The sequence below is a fragment of the Mustela nivalis genome (genome assembly GCF_964662115.1).
Source record: "Mustela nivalis genome assembly, chromosome: X".
Lineage (NCBI taxonomy): Eukaryota > Metazoa > Chordata > Mammalia > Carnivora > Mustelidae > Mustela > Mustela nivalis.
Genome location: NC_139040.1, coordinates 3,588,587 through 3,602,765, shown reverse-complemented (window position 1 = coordinate 3,602,765; position 14,179 = coordinate 3,588,587). Strand labels below are relative to the sequence as shown.

Here is a 14,179-nt window from a genome sequence, read left to right as displayed (position 1 = left end):
AAGTGGTGAATTTTACAGTACATGAACCCCACCTCGATATAAAAAAAAAAAATCATCCCTGGGGAAACGGAGCCCAAGAGAGGAAGAACCGAAAGATACCAGCACCTGTGGTTCCCCACAGTGCGGCTCCGGCGCTGAGCCTCGTGGTCCCAGGGCTTCCAGTCGGCTCTTCAGTAATAGCAGATAGCCTGGAGGGAGAGAAGCCACTTGGACAGAATGGTTACCAGGTAGGGAGGGGAGAGATGTAGACAGGCAGCTAGCATCACATATCTCCAGAAAGATAAGTAAATGTTGGTACTGTGATGTAATAACAGGATATTGTTTGGAAAGACTATGTAAAGATCAGAAAACAACTTGAAATGAAAAGAGGTTAAAAATCCAGAAGAAGAGTTGAAAGGTGAAGTGGAAATCTAGAGACGGTGGTAGAAGATGGAAGGGAGGTGAGCACACCAGGAGACCAGTCCTAGAGTCTGATCTCTAGATAATAGGGCATCCAGAAAGAGAAAACAGGAAGACCCGAGAGCAGGAGGTCACCGAAATAATATGAGAATATTTCCCAGGGTTGAAGTATATAAGTTTCCACACTGAAAGGCCTGCCACATGCCCAAGCATGGCAGACCAAAACAGGCCCAAGCTAAGGCCCGTCTTTGTGAGGTTTCAAAACACCAGGGACAAAGAAAAGATTCTTCAAGCTTCCAGACAGAAAAGGAATGGGTCATTTGCAAAGAAACAGATAGAAACAGATCAAGAAGGCAAAATCCTTCAATGGCGGTGTTGGAAGCCGGAAGTCCGTAGAGCATTGCCTTCAGAATTTTAATGGAAGATGATTTCAACCTAGAATTCTCTAAACACTGAACTGTCAGCCAGCTGTTTAGGCGGACCAAAGATATTCTCAGACATGCATGGCACCAAGAGTTCCCTCCCACACCAAACCATTTCTCTGGAAGCTCCTGGAGTGTTGGCTCCATGCAAACAAGAAAGAAGACTGTGGAACTCAGGAAGCCGGAGCTGCAGCTCAGAGAGAGGCAACAGGGGATGCTTGGGGCGAAACAGAGACGCCATCGTAGGTGTGTGGCTGGCTTTCCCCTGAGGAGGAAACGGGAAGCGCCTGAGGTGCTGAGTGTCTTGACAGAAGTTTGAGATGTTGGAGGAAGAGTTCGGGGTTAAATTCACAATAAATGCCAACAACAGATAATAGGATACGCAGAATAGATGGTTAGATGGAGGGAAGATGACAAAATTCGTGCAGGAGAAGAAGTCACAGAAAGGGCTGCAGGGCCTGCCCGAGAGTAGTATTTGCTTCGTCACAGGAATCTGACACTAAATGTCAGCCTCCTGAAAGCCGTGCTTCCTGCTGGGAGCACAGGGCAGGACAGAGAGCGTGAGTGCCCAGAGCCGCACGGCCCCCCGGCTGGCAAGGAAAGCATATTATTTAGAGATACGGAGGTTAAGTACCAGATAGTCAAAGCAATCAACTTAAAAATATCAAACACAGTTGCTTGTGGGGAGCTGAGAGATAGCTGAGGTTTTTTTTTTTTCTTTTTTTATCCATAACAAACCTGTGAAGGCTATGTGACCTTTTAAATTATGTGCACGCAGGGGCGCTTGGTGCCTCAGTTGTTAAATGCCTGCCTTCGGCTCAGGTCAGGATCCCAGGGTCCTGGGCTCGAGCCCTGAGTTGGGCTCCCTGCTCAGCGGGAACCTGCTTCTCTCTCTCCCACTCCCCCTGCTTGTGTTCCCTCCTTCATGTCTCTTTCTGTCAAATAAATAAAATCTCTTAAAAATTATTAAACTCTGCATGTATAAAACTAAAAGCAAGCATGCAAATGAATACAACCCAGCATAGCTTGGGGCATCGGAAAGGTACCAGTAAATGAAATTTGAGGTGGATTCCAAGGAAGACAAATTTATGCTGCCATATTTCTTGTTCACATTAATGAAATATGTATGTTAAAGACATTTCTTCAGTCACTTGTTTCAGGCCGTTCGTTTTTAGCTCCCAGTTTTAGGTCTTTGGTCCTTGCTTATTGAAGTCATTACTGGGAAGAGTCTCAAAGTCTGCCTTTGGTAATTTTAACAATCATACCTTTTATTTCCCAAGCTTTGGGGTTTTTTTTTTTCTAGTTTATGCTCAGAATCGGTAAAGATCTCCAAAAAACAGTGAAAACGTGGATCTCTACATGAGATCATGGACACCAAGTGAGAAAGTAACGATTCAGTGAAGTCAGTTATCCAGGTGTTTTCACATATCTGCACGTTAGCGTGATAGCGAGCGAACATCTGGATGCTTGGTTAAAAACAACTTCCTATCTGGGTCCCTGCTGTCAAGTAGGCACAGGTTAAGATTTTACAGTTCTAACATATACAGAAATGAAGAAAGCCGACAGGATCGTATGATCGTTTTTCTCTCTGCTGAATTACAAAGAACATACTGCCTATCTGTTCCCAGATGTTTTACCTAGCCAGGAAGTGTCATCTTAGCTCAGTGAATTACATTTAATGAGACAGCGTCCTGCATCTCTGTCTTCTGGCAGAAACAGTGGCTCTCCAGCTAGGCCATTATCTCTGCAAATAATAGTAAGTGGCTGCCGAACACTCACTGGCCCATGAGGCTTTTTGAGCTATTCTGGGGCTAACGTAAATGTTTGATTCGAGTTGAGGCTCAACTGTAGTGCCACGGGCTGAAAGATGGTTTGTGTACTTGTGTGTTTTGACTTCAGCTTCCTGCTTTCTCTCTCTCCGTAGAAAGTTACAGAACGAACGGTATCTTTGTGGTCGCTGATCAACAGTAATAAGGACACGTACAAAAATCCTTTCTATACTAAAGAGATCAATCGAGTTTTATATCCAGTTGCCAGTATGCGCCACTTGGAGCTTTGGGTGAATTACTACATTAGATGGAACCCCAGAATCAAGCAACAAGTAAGTGAAGGGAGGTCGTTGAAAGGCAGTGCTATTAATAGTCTGCCTTTGGGTTTAGATAATGTTACTCAGTAGTGCTTTTGTTTTAATATCGTGAGAGGGGAAATGAACTAAAAAAAATCATACTTGCTTTCAAATGCAACTTTAATTAAAAATTGGTTTTAATTACTAAATCACTTATTTTGATTGGTGTTAAACTTCGATTCTTATTTTATTTTATTTTATTTTATTTTACTAAAATGTGAACTGCAAGCTCTGGAAAAGTTTTGGGTTTTGTTTGCCAACGATTTGCTTCAAGTAGTGGACACTGTTGCACATAAGACAATTCTTTCAAGTGAGTGGACTTAGAAGAAACAAAGCAGTTTCTTCTGTCTGCTTCACGTGTCTGTACCGGGTCAGCGGACATCAGAGTGCACTTCACTGAGGACCTTTGCTTCTGAAATAAAGATAATTGATCTGTCAGCAGGTAGTACATTCGGTTGGCCATTCAGCAACCAAAAAGGGAAATAATGATTTTTGGGCAAAAAAGTTCGTATCTTGTTGAAGACACGCTCGGGCTTTCCACTCTCCACTTCACTCCATCCAGAAGCGGACGGGAAGCATAGCCTGTGTGTGTAAGGGCTCAGAAGGGCCTCTGGTCTGTGACTTGTTTGAAGTGTTATAAATACTTCGTATTTGCAGCTGCTCCTTTGTGAAGGTTCTCACCTTCTCCTGTGGTTTGGATGGCGGGCTGCCTGTTCGCACGGGCCAGTCTTGTAAAAGTGCCAACTTTAATCCCGCTAGAAATTGCCGGGCGATAGCCGGGCCCGGGTGCTGCGCTCTGTCTCTTAGACTGCTCATCCCACTCGTGCAGCTGGCCGCACGCCAGGCTGTGCCCTCTCTCTCTGCTGGGGACTGCCCGCTTCAAGCCGACACTCTCGTTTCAAGGTCTCTGCTGCTCCTGTGAAAGGCTTCTGCCATTCAGGAATGGTGGAAATGTGTAATCTCTTGGAAAGTGACAAATTTCAGGGCTTGAGAACGCTCGCTTGCTTAGTCGGGGATTTGAGAAGCACAGTGAGAGAATTTCTAGCCTTTGGAATATCAAGTAAAGAGGAAACAGGCATTTTGCCAGGGTTCTAACTGCTGTTACAGGGGCCATGTTTCTTTTCTAATAAAAAAAAAAATACATAAATATTGGGGCGCCTGGGTGGCTCAGTGGGTCAAGCCTCTGTCTTCCACTCGGGACATGATCTCAGGGTCCTGGGATCGAGCCCCGCATCGGGCTCTCTGCGCAGCGGGGAGCCTGTTTCCCCCACTCTTTCTCTGTCTGCGTCTCTGCCTACTTGTGATCTCTCTGTGTCAAATAAATAAATAAAATCTTTTAAAAAATACATATATATTATATAGATGTGCAGTGTCTCCTATAATCTGATCCTTTTCTGTATTTATTGTGACTTTTTAAAAAACATTAGTAATTAGAAAGTATCGCTAATTTCTGTACAGATTCTCTAATCTCCCCTCACCCATTTGTACTGGAGAAATTCTTAAAATTCAAGGAATTTAGAGCAATTCACCTCTGAACATATAAAGGTAATAACTGTGTGACAAGTAGGAAAAAAATCATTAGAATAACTTACTACAGTGTATCTACCCCTTTATTTTTGTAGAGCTTAGCAAAATGGAACTGGGCCAGATAGGAATACACATTTCTTGATAGAGGTTTCTATTTTGAGACAGTAATTGCTCTGTATTATGATCTGTGAAATTTACTCAAAAAGGAAAGTAACTTATCCTTTCCATATAGATTTTCGGAATGTGGAGGGTACTACACGTATCTTTGTATTCTCAGGGCTGTGGTGGGGTGGGAGGGTGATAAAGAGATTAAGAAGAGGTCATCTCTGGCCCCAGGACCTCCCAGGCTGACGGGGGTGCCCGGAACATGAGCCCATGATAGTGCTCAGGGAAAAATGTCATAATGGATGTGTGAATGAAATGCTTTACATTTCCTTAAAGATCTCCCCTAGAACATTATTTCGTACAAAAATAGATTTAAATCGGATCACGTAGGACTTTTTAAATTATAAATTGTAAACCTCAAGGAATATATTTAACCACTTAAAAGTTCAATTGTTGTTCAGTTGTGTGGCCCAGTTGGTATACAGAATGTTACCAGGTAGGTACCTGTCGTATATATACGAGCAGTACTGAAAGCGACAAAAGCAGACACAGCCCATCTGTCACATGAGCTCTGGCCTAGAAGAAGGAAGGGTTCGAGTGTGTTTTAAAAGCAAGAACCACCAACCGTTGCTGCGACATAAAAACTCAGTGGAGTTGACGGAAAGAGCAATGCTTCCCTTTGAAGAGCTATCGCAAAGCCCGTCTGGTGCACGTATTGAGACGAGGGAGTTGCTCATCCCGGAAGCGGAAGTATCCCGCGAGTCCTGTTAAGAGCCTGAATGAGGCCTCGGGCCGCCCGGGAGCCTCCTCTGGGACTCCCGCGGCTGTTGCGCAGGCGCACGGTGCCGCGCTCCTGTCTGCCCCGCAATCGCCAAAGGCTGAGCCAAACGGTGAGAACAGGGGCAGTCACATAGAAACAGGTTGACCCGTGTGGCGCTTAAGTCATTTCTGAGGGGAGCCCCAAAAGGAATGTGACCCTAAAAACTGCCCAAAGGCCAGGGTGCTTCCTCTCTTCACTAGCTGCAGTGTGCTGTGCAGAGCACACGCTGGGCTCCACGGTCGGTCCGGGGGAGGGGCCGGGCTGTGCCTTTGCAGCCACTTGACTTTCAACTTCATTTCTTATAATTTTGTGTTTTGGACTCTTTCCTCGTATCCTCTCAATGGTTTGTGTTTGTCTGTAGGCTAATGGCTTCTGGGTATTTTGTACCCATCAGCAGACCGAATTCTCTTTATTTGGAATCATTCCTTGGTCTGCTCTCTTGAGATTTCTAATTATACAGCCTTGTCATCTACAAAAATGCTTTTTACCTCCGATTCTTTTTTCTTGTCTAATTGTCCTTGCTGGCATAGTAACAAACTGATTCTGGTAGTCATCCGAAAAGACGGAATTTTAAAAATAGCCAGGACAGCTTTGGAGGAGAATATCGAGGAAGAGCTTGCCCTGCTGTTTGCAGGGGTAGAGCCTGGAAGCACACGGCACAGATGGGGAGCCCCGGGAGGTGGCGCAGAGGGCAGAGGACAGACCATCCTTGCACAGTAGATCAAAGTGGACGTGTCTAAAATGGATCCCCCGGTCCCCAGAACCTATTCCTGCTGCCATCTTTCCCATTGTGGCTCTTGGACACTCCATCCTAGTCGCTCTGGCCAGAAACCAGTGAGCCCTCCTCGACTCCCTTCTCTCTTGCACCCCCTTATGTGGTCTGTCAGTGAAGCCCGCTGGACTTGGCCTTCAAAACCCATATAACCCCAGACCCTCCATACCAGTCCTCCCGCTGCTGGCCTGGTGCGGGCCGTGCGGTGCTGCCTAGACTTCTAGCTGAACTCCCGAATTCCACCTTCCTTCCCTCCAGTCTGTTCTCAACATGGTAGCCAGAGTGGTCCTTGCAAATAAAGCCCATCCCAGATCCCACCGCCCCTCCACTCAAAATTGTCCCGGGAGCAGCTCACCTCACCAGACAACAAAGTCCAGGTCCCTGCAGTAGTTTCCACGGCCTGATGCAGCGTCCCACCAGCCCTGCCCCTCTTAACCCTGCTCTTCTCCCTTTCTGGAGTGTTCCTAGCCCTTGAACAGCCCCTGTCACTCAGACTTGTGGTATTCTTCATTTGTCTGTCTCCCTCTGCTGGAAGGAAAATGCCATAAAAATGGGGATTTGGGGGGGCACCTGGATGGCTCGGTGGCTTAAAGCCTCCACCTTTGGCTGGGGTCATGATCCCAGGATCCTGGGATTGAGCCCTGCATCAGGCTCTCTGCTCAGCGGGGAGCCTGCTTCCCCCTCTCTCTGCCTGCCTCTCTGCCTACTTGTGATTTGTCTGTCAAATAAATAAATAAAAATCTTTTAAAAAAATGGGGATTTGGGCCTCTTCGTTCACTGAGGGGTCCCAAGTGCCCAGAACAGCAGCTGCCCGCAGCAGAATACATAGAGAAAAATGGACGAAAGACAGTAGCAGGTTGTGCACAGTACCTGCTGGGTGTTAATGCGCTCTACCAAGCACTCCTGCTCTTTTTGAAAAAAAAATTTTTTTAATTTATTTGAGAGCACAAGAGAGAATACACATGCAGGGAGAGCAGAGGGAGAGGGAGAAGCAGACTCCCCGCCGAGCAGGGAACCCAATGCGATGCAGGGCTCCATCCCAGGACCCCAAGATCATGACCTGAGCCAAAGGCAGACACTTAACTGACTGAGCCACCCAGGCGCCCCCAAGCATTCCTGTTCTAATGCCACGTGTGCCTTTCTGAAAAATTTCACCTTCTGCAGCCCCAGTAAGGGAATAGGGCTTACAGGAAGAATAGGATTAGGAGCAAGGAGGAGACCTCCTCCAGCCTGTGGACGTTTGTAACTAGAGCTCTGATGGACACACCGGTGCGGGCCCCCGGCTGGCTCAGTCGGTAGAGCATGCAACTCTTGGTCTCAGGGTTGTAAGTTCAAGCCCCGCTCTGGATGTAGAGGTAACTTAAAAATAAAATCTTTAAGAAAAGAAAAAGAAACCCCAGTGCCACTGGAAATGCGTGGCGTTTTTACCTGGCCTCTGTCGACCACTCCTTGGCAGACGCTGGGGTGGGCTGGTGTTACCCCCAAAAGACATGTCCACTCTGAACCTGGGAATGTGACCTTATTTGGGAAAGGGGTCTTTAGAGGTATTACTTCGTTAAAGATCTGAAGATGCCATCCTTCTGGATTTGGAATAGGTCCTACGTCGTGTGACAGGGGTCCTTATAAGAGAAAACAGACGGGGATTTGAGCCACAGACACTTGTGGAGAGAACGCCCTGTGAAGACAGGAGGCGACAAGGATGTGACCACAAGCCAAGGACACCTGATGCCACTGGAAGCTGGAAGAGGAGAGGAAGGAGCATCCCCTGGAGCCCCCGGAGGCAGCACAGTGCCCCCGTTGCGTTAAGCACTGCCGCTGTCCCCCGGGTCGTGCTCATTTGCTATGGTGGCCCCAGGGAGCTCAGACATAGTATTAACCCCCGGGACTCCCGCGCCCTCCTGAAAGCCATGACCCGGCCCGCTGTCCTCCACACTGTGGGCCAAGGCCAGGGCACGGCCTGCTTCAACTCCCTTGTTGGGGTTCAGAGCCTACCAGGTAGAAAGCAGGATGGTCCCAGAAGCCACTGGTGCCAAAGGAATGGACTTCTGTAGCCTTTTGGCCTTTTTCTTGATGTCTTCATAGACTGCTCAAGCTTTCTAGAAGCTTGCGTTTGATCACTCACAACATGCTGGTGAGAGAGCCTCCTGGGGGCTGTCGTGTCGTGTATCTTGGCCCGGGTGGGTGATGGCATTAGTGCACATCTGGTAAAGGCCCGCTGAGCTGACCAGTTCAAGATTGGTTTGCGTTCCCGGCATAATGTATGTATCAGTACAGGAGTTTAAAGAATTGGCACGCTGGGGAGAATCACATTCTGTCCCCGTGTGATGTCTAACCTCTGGAGTGCCACGAGACCCCCACTGACCCGTGAAGGAAAGGGGCGGCACGGCGACACCGACCATGACGGCTGGCCTCGCTCTGCCAGCAGCCCCGTGAGGTCTGCGCCGGTCCCGCTCCCATCTCCCTGGCAGGGAGGTGCAGACTCTTGGGTTAAGTCCTCTGGCTGCTGAGAGGCAGACCTGAGCTTCGGCCCTGAGGCTGACGGGCCCGGGAGCCCCGACTCTCGGTCGCTGCGGGAGTGCAGAGATGAGCCGCGCCTTATTCACTCGGGGACTCAGCTGGGCTCGAGCGCAGAGACACGGGTCAAGACGCCAGTCAATACGGACAGAATACAGAAGAGCACCATCAACGTAGGCCTCGACAAGAGAGACCAGAACGGCGTGTTTCGTTTCCCAATACTCACGTATAGGAAGAGTGTCACGAATCTACACGGGGAAGAAGGCCATGCGCCTACTGGAGGAGAGTTGTGGCCTCCGGAAACGAAAGAGCAGTGGGCTTGGGGCCGGGACACGTAGGAGACCAGAGCCGTGTCTGGGTTGATAAACCTTAAAAAGATGGTGAGGCAAATGCAAGGCCATGTGTACATGAGCTTATGTCTTGGCAGCGAAGAGCTGGGTGTCTCACCCTTTGCACTTTTCTGTATTTCTGACCAACGCTGAAGGTCAGTCCGGGGGTTTCCTGGGAAAAGCTCTAACGCCCGTCTGTGCTTCTTTGCAGCAGCCTAACCCTGTGGAGCAGCGCTACGTGGAGCTCTTGGCCTTGCGTGACGAATATATACAGCGGCTCGAAGAGCTGCAGCTCGCCAGCTCCGCCAAGCTCTCCGACCCCTCGACCTCGCCGTCCGGTCCTGCCCAGATGATGCCCCACGTGCACACTCACTTCTAGGAGGGAGCCCCAGGGCTGCGCCAGAGCTCCGAGTAAAGGAGAGACTTGACTTTCACTTGGGGGCCTCTGTACAAAGTAGATTAAAACATTTGCCTCCGTGTAGAACTTGAACTAACATAATCTTAAACTCTTGAATATGTGCCTTCTAGAATACATATTACAAGAAAACTAGTGTCTACAGGGCAATCAGAAGAAAGGAACCAAGATGGTTAGCCAAGTGGAAAATCCGGACACCTTTCAAGGACAGTTTTTGAAAGAGAAAATTGAAATTGAGTTGACCTCTTTCGAAATACTGCGTCTACAATATGTATTTTGTGGGCCTAATTGGAACGACATTATTTTAAACTGAAGTGAAAAAAAATAGGTTTGTGAACCGGATTTTCCTTGGGCTGCTTCTCATAGTTGCTTTGGTGTAAAACGAGCCCAAATGTGAGAGATGTTGTTGCCAAAACCAAATCGAGCTCATCCTCTGAGGCGTCATCCAAAAGCAAGGTGTTGAAATAATTGCCAAACTTTATACCATCGTGAGTGGTGGCTTAAAGAGAAATAGCTGCGTAGATGAGTTTTTCGTTCTTTTGGAATTTTGGAATCTGATGTGTTTTCCCGTAATTTTCAAGAGGAGCATATTTTTATATTACACTGATGGGGCCCAGTCGAATATGATTTGATTTTTTTTTCAACTTTTTGCCAGTTCTGTTTTCTAAGTTCTTCTATCAGCTTGCCTGAAATTCTGACCCATTTTCAGGTTGTGGAAAAGCCCTTAGCACTGTTGGAAGATGTCGGGGGCACTGTGCTGCTTAGGTGAATGTTTTTGCAAACATCGCTCTAGTCCGACCAGCTTATCCGCCAAAGCGTAGGGCTGGCCATCTAGGATGCATGAGCTGTCGCTAGAGCTTCGTCCTTTGAAATTAAAGCTGCAGATGTACATTTGTCGAGCGTGCGTGGTGTTGGATGCCCCTCCCCCCAAGTGTGCATTAAACTGGTTCTACACATTTTTACTTGAAAATGTACCCGGCAGTTTGTGTTTTCAGGTTTTTGGGGAGTTTCGTTTTGTTTTTGTTTTTGTTTTTTGTTTTTGTTTTGTAGTCGTAGTGCTAGTGGTAAATGAAGTTTCAAATACAGTTCTATTTGATATCTGAACTAATTCATTTAGTTACGTATATTTGTAAAAGTTAAGGCTAGAGTTAAAACAATTAATGTTTGCAAGTGATTTGTAAAGGACTATTTATAGCTAATATGGTTTTGTTTTCAATGAATTAAGAGAGATTAAATATATCTTTGTAAATTATTTTATGTCACAGCTTAATTGGTCTACCAAATAAGACATCTCAAATACAGTAGTATCATGTATAAATTTTGTATGTATAAGAAATTTTATTAGACATTCTCTTGCTTTTTGTAAACGCTGTAAATAGTTCATAAATTAACAAAGTGTCACTCCATAAAAAGAAAAAGGAATACTAATAGCTTAAAGGATTTTGTGAAATGTCATGAAAATCATCATGACAATAATGACTAAAGACCTGCTGTAATAAATGTATTAACTAAAATAGCACTCTGTTTCCGGGAGTATAACCGTGTGTGTGTTGTTGGGGGAGGTAATGGGTGTCTTGTCTTCTCCTGCCTCTACGTCACATGCTCTTGGTCTTACTAGCAGCCTTGCAGGGCTCTCCCCAAACTGCAGCAGTATGGTCCATTTGACTGTATTAACAGTGGCAATTTTAAGCCGTAGCTGTCTTAAAGTCCGGAGAGCTTCCGCAAAAGAGCCAGGGTATGTGGACGCGAGACATTAGACTCTGGATGCAGAACACAGCGGCCGCCATTAAGGGATGGTGAGACCTTGATGGAAGTAAGCCATAGTCGGTGTCTCTTGTGCTTAAGATTTCAAAATTGTTTTCAAATAGTATAGCTGGTTGGAAATTATGTGCATTCTAAGAATGCTAAATAGTTCAAGCAGTAAACTAAAATTAACTTTTTTTTAAAAATCTGAATAGGACTCTTTAAAGATTAAGTTTCTTTGCAGAGCGCCGTTGCCCCAAAGTCCCACAGCATTGAAATGAATGTGCACAGGTGTCACACTGAAGTCCGCGTCTCTTGAGTTCCCAGTGCATAGCCTTATAGCTCTGCCAATTGGAACGAAACAGAGTCATCTCTCTTCTGGGAAAGCCCTTCAAATAAGTTGCAGTCATAGAGATTTTTGATAATGTGACAGTTTTCCCGAACTATGGTCCTAGCCCTTCCTGATATACTTAGGTAACACAGTGAAGCTTATCCGTCTGCTTTTTTGGTAGGAATAATACTCAGAACTCTCCAAGTAGTTCATCACCTGCAGCCCTGTGTACAGAACGCAGATTTGTGGGTCGCTCATTTGGACAACTCTTGTGGCATTTGGGGCATTAGACAAAAGCAGGGAATGTTCTTAAGTGGGAGACTTTGTCACACAGTACTTAAATCTGTGGCTGGAAGACACGGCCAGAAGCAGAAGCAAGGGGACCTCCAGAGCAAATAAGAAACATATGCAAGGTGTGTCCCACAAACGAGGATTAGCACATCTGCAGGAAAATACTATGGTTGAAATAGATTGCAGTCGAATTGTTGGAGGTTCACAGAATCACTCATTGGAAGTGAGTCTAATCCGCCGACATCCATTGGTGGGTGCACAACTGCATTAAAGAATGATTAGCAGAGTCTTCTGTATTAAATGTATGTGGAAGATGAAAGCTCAGCAAACCGAAGCATGCTCGTTTCCTCAGGAGGCTTAGATTCAGACACAGGTTAGTCCTTATTTGCGAAGACGATAATGTGTTTAACCGCCTAGGTAGGGTAGCTACACATTTGCACATGACTGTTAGTCCTAATGGTTTATTTTCCAGTAGCTCTGGACAACATGACTTGCTCATTTATAGCTGGTAATACTTATGTGCTTCTGAAAGTGAATGTATTTCCCAGTGCATTCCACATAAATCACAAAAGAAAGTTGTTCACCTCGTGTCAGGGGCCCTGATCCCACAAACTTTCTTAGCCGGGATGCACGGAGACCTGGGCTCCTGCCTGAGCTCTGGAACTGTTGCTGGGGCAGTTGGAAGGTCTGAGGCCTTCCCAGCTTTCAGAAGTGATGGATCTGGAGGCTTCGGTGTCCATCTGTTCAGCTAGGGTATGGGCTTCACGTTCTCGAAGGTTCCTTCCAGTTCAAACAGCCCTTCCTAGAAAATGCATTTTAATCACTCGTGCACATACAAGATTTATGGCACAAAACAACATTTGCCTCCCGTATTAGCTTCCTGTTTCTGCTACAAGAAATCACCACACATTTAGAGGTGATTATCTTACAAGGTATTTACCTCCTTACAGTTCTAGAGGTCAGAAGTCTGAAATTGGTCTCACTGGCTTTAAGTCAAGGTGTCGGCAGGGCTGTGTTCCTTCTGGAAGCCCTCGGGGAGAGTCCTTTTCCTTTTCCACCTTCTCGTGGCTGCTTGCTTCCCCAGATTGGTGGCCCATTCCCCTGTCCCTTAGGCCAGCAGCATCTCAAATGTCTGAACTCTGACTCGTCTCCCTGCCTCGTTGACATTTACAGGCCCCTGGCATCATACCAGGCCCACCCGGAGAGCCTAGGCCAGTCTCCCCATCTCAGGGCCGGCTAACTGGTGACTTCAATTTCCCCCACTACCTTAATACCCCCGTGCTGTGTAAGCTACCGTACTGCCAGGTTCTGGGGAGTAAGATGTGGACATGTTTTGGGGGAGGGGGCGTCATCATGCCCACTGCACTGCAGTCTGTTCAGCTTCGGGTCTAAGCAGGGTGCGAGAGGTCCAGACACCGCTAGGCTCGCCCATCACCAGCCATGCAGTTACTTTAGGTAAGGGCCAGCTCAGTCCATTCTGTGACCTCTCGGAGGAAATCCAAGCTTTTAGTTGCCTCTGGCTCCCTCCCCCCAGTTCTGGCTCTCCTTTGTATCCTGGCATCATCCAAAGCCAGACCATGTGCTTTCAACTCCCTTGGTCCCTAAACGGAGCAAAGGGAGCTATTTACTGGGGCCGTATGTGCTGCACACTATACTATCTGGCATCCCCACAGACTATCAAACGGATAGGTTTCGTGTTTGTTTGTCATTTTTATTTGGAAACAGAGATGAGTGAAACAGTGGCCTCCTTCGAGGAGCACCTGGCCTAGAGGGAAGACTGTTGGGTTAACGGGTAATTCCCATGCAGGGAGGGTGCCTCCCGCTCAGACAAAGGCAGAGGGAGGGCTTTGGGAGGTCAGGGAGGAGCTTCTTGGGAACGCAGTTAGAACTGAGTCTTGAGGGACGCCTGGGTGGCTCAGTTGGTTAAGCGGCTGCCTTCAGCTCAGGTCATGATCCCAGCGTCCTGGGATCGAGTCCCGCCTCGGGCTCCTTGCTCCGCGGGGAGCCTGCTTCTCCCTCTGCCTCTGCCTACCACTCTGTCTGCCTGTGCTCGCTCTTGCTCGCTCTCTCTCTCTGACAAATAAATTAAAAAAAAAAAAAAAAGAACTGAGTCTTGGAAAGGTAGGAAGCCTAGGTAGGAGTTCGGTCGCATCTGTCTTTGGGGAAATGCATATTCAAACCACAGTGAGATAGTATCCCACAGCCACATGGGCAAAACTTTTAAAAGTCTGGCAATCCCACGCATTGAAAAGGTTGTGGGCCGATAGGAATTCTCCTATGCTGCTTTGAAGAACGGTTGGTATCATCTGGTCAAACCAATGCCTACCTTAGGAGGTAACATTTTTCCGCTCTCAGGCACATAGATGCCCTTGAGAAATGAGAATTT

The 14,179-nt window shown here is 47.1% G+C and overlaps 1 protein-coding gene across 2 annotated transcripts in view; it reads left to right on the top strand.

The window, feature by feature from the left end:
• Positions 1–10,942, top strand: part of MTM1 (myotubularin 1) — a 90,819-nt gene extending 79,877 nt beyond the window's left edge. For both annotated transcript variants that reach the window (XM_082716697.1, XM_082716698.1), the window contains 2 exons: positions 2,746–2,922; positions 9,225–10,942. In XM_082716697.1, the coding sequence (XP_082572823.1) occupies positions 2,746–2,922; positions 9,225–9,392 (345 nt within the window). In that variant the 3' untranslated portion in view covers positions 9,393–10,942. The remainder of the gene's footprint in view (positions 1–2,745; positions 2,923–9,224) is intronic.
• Positions 10,943–14,179: the final 3,237 nt, after the last annotated feature.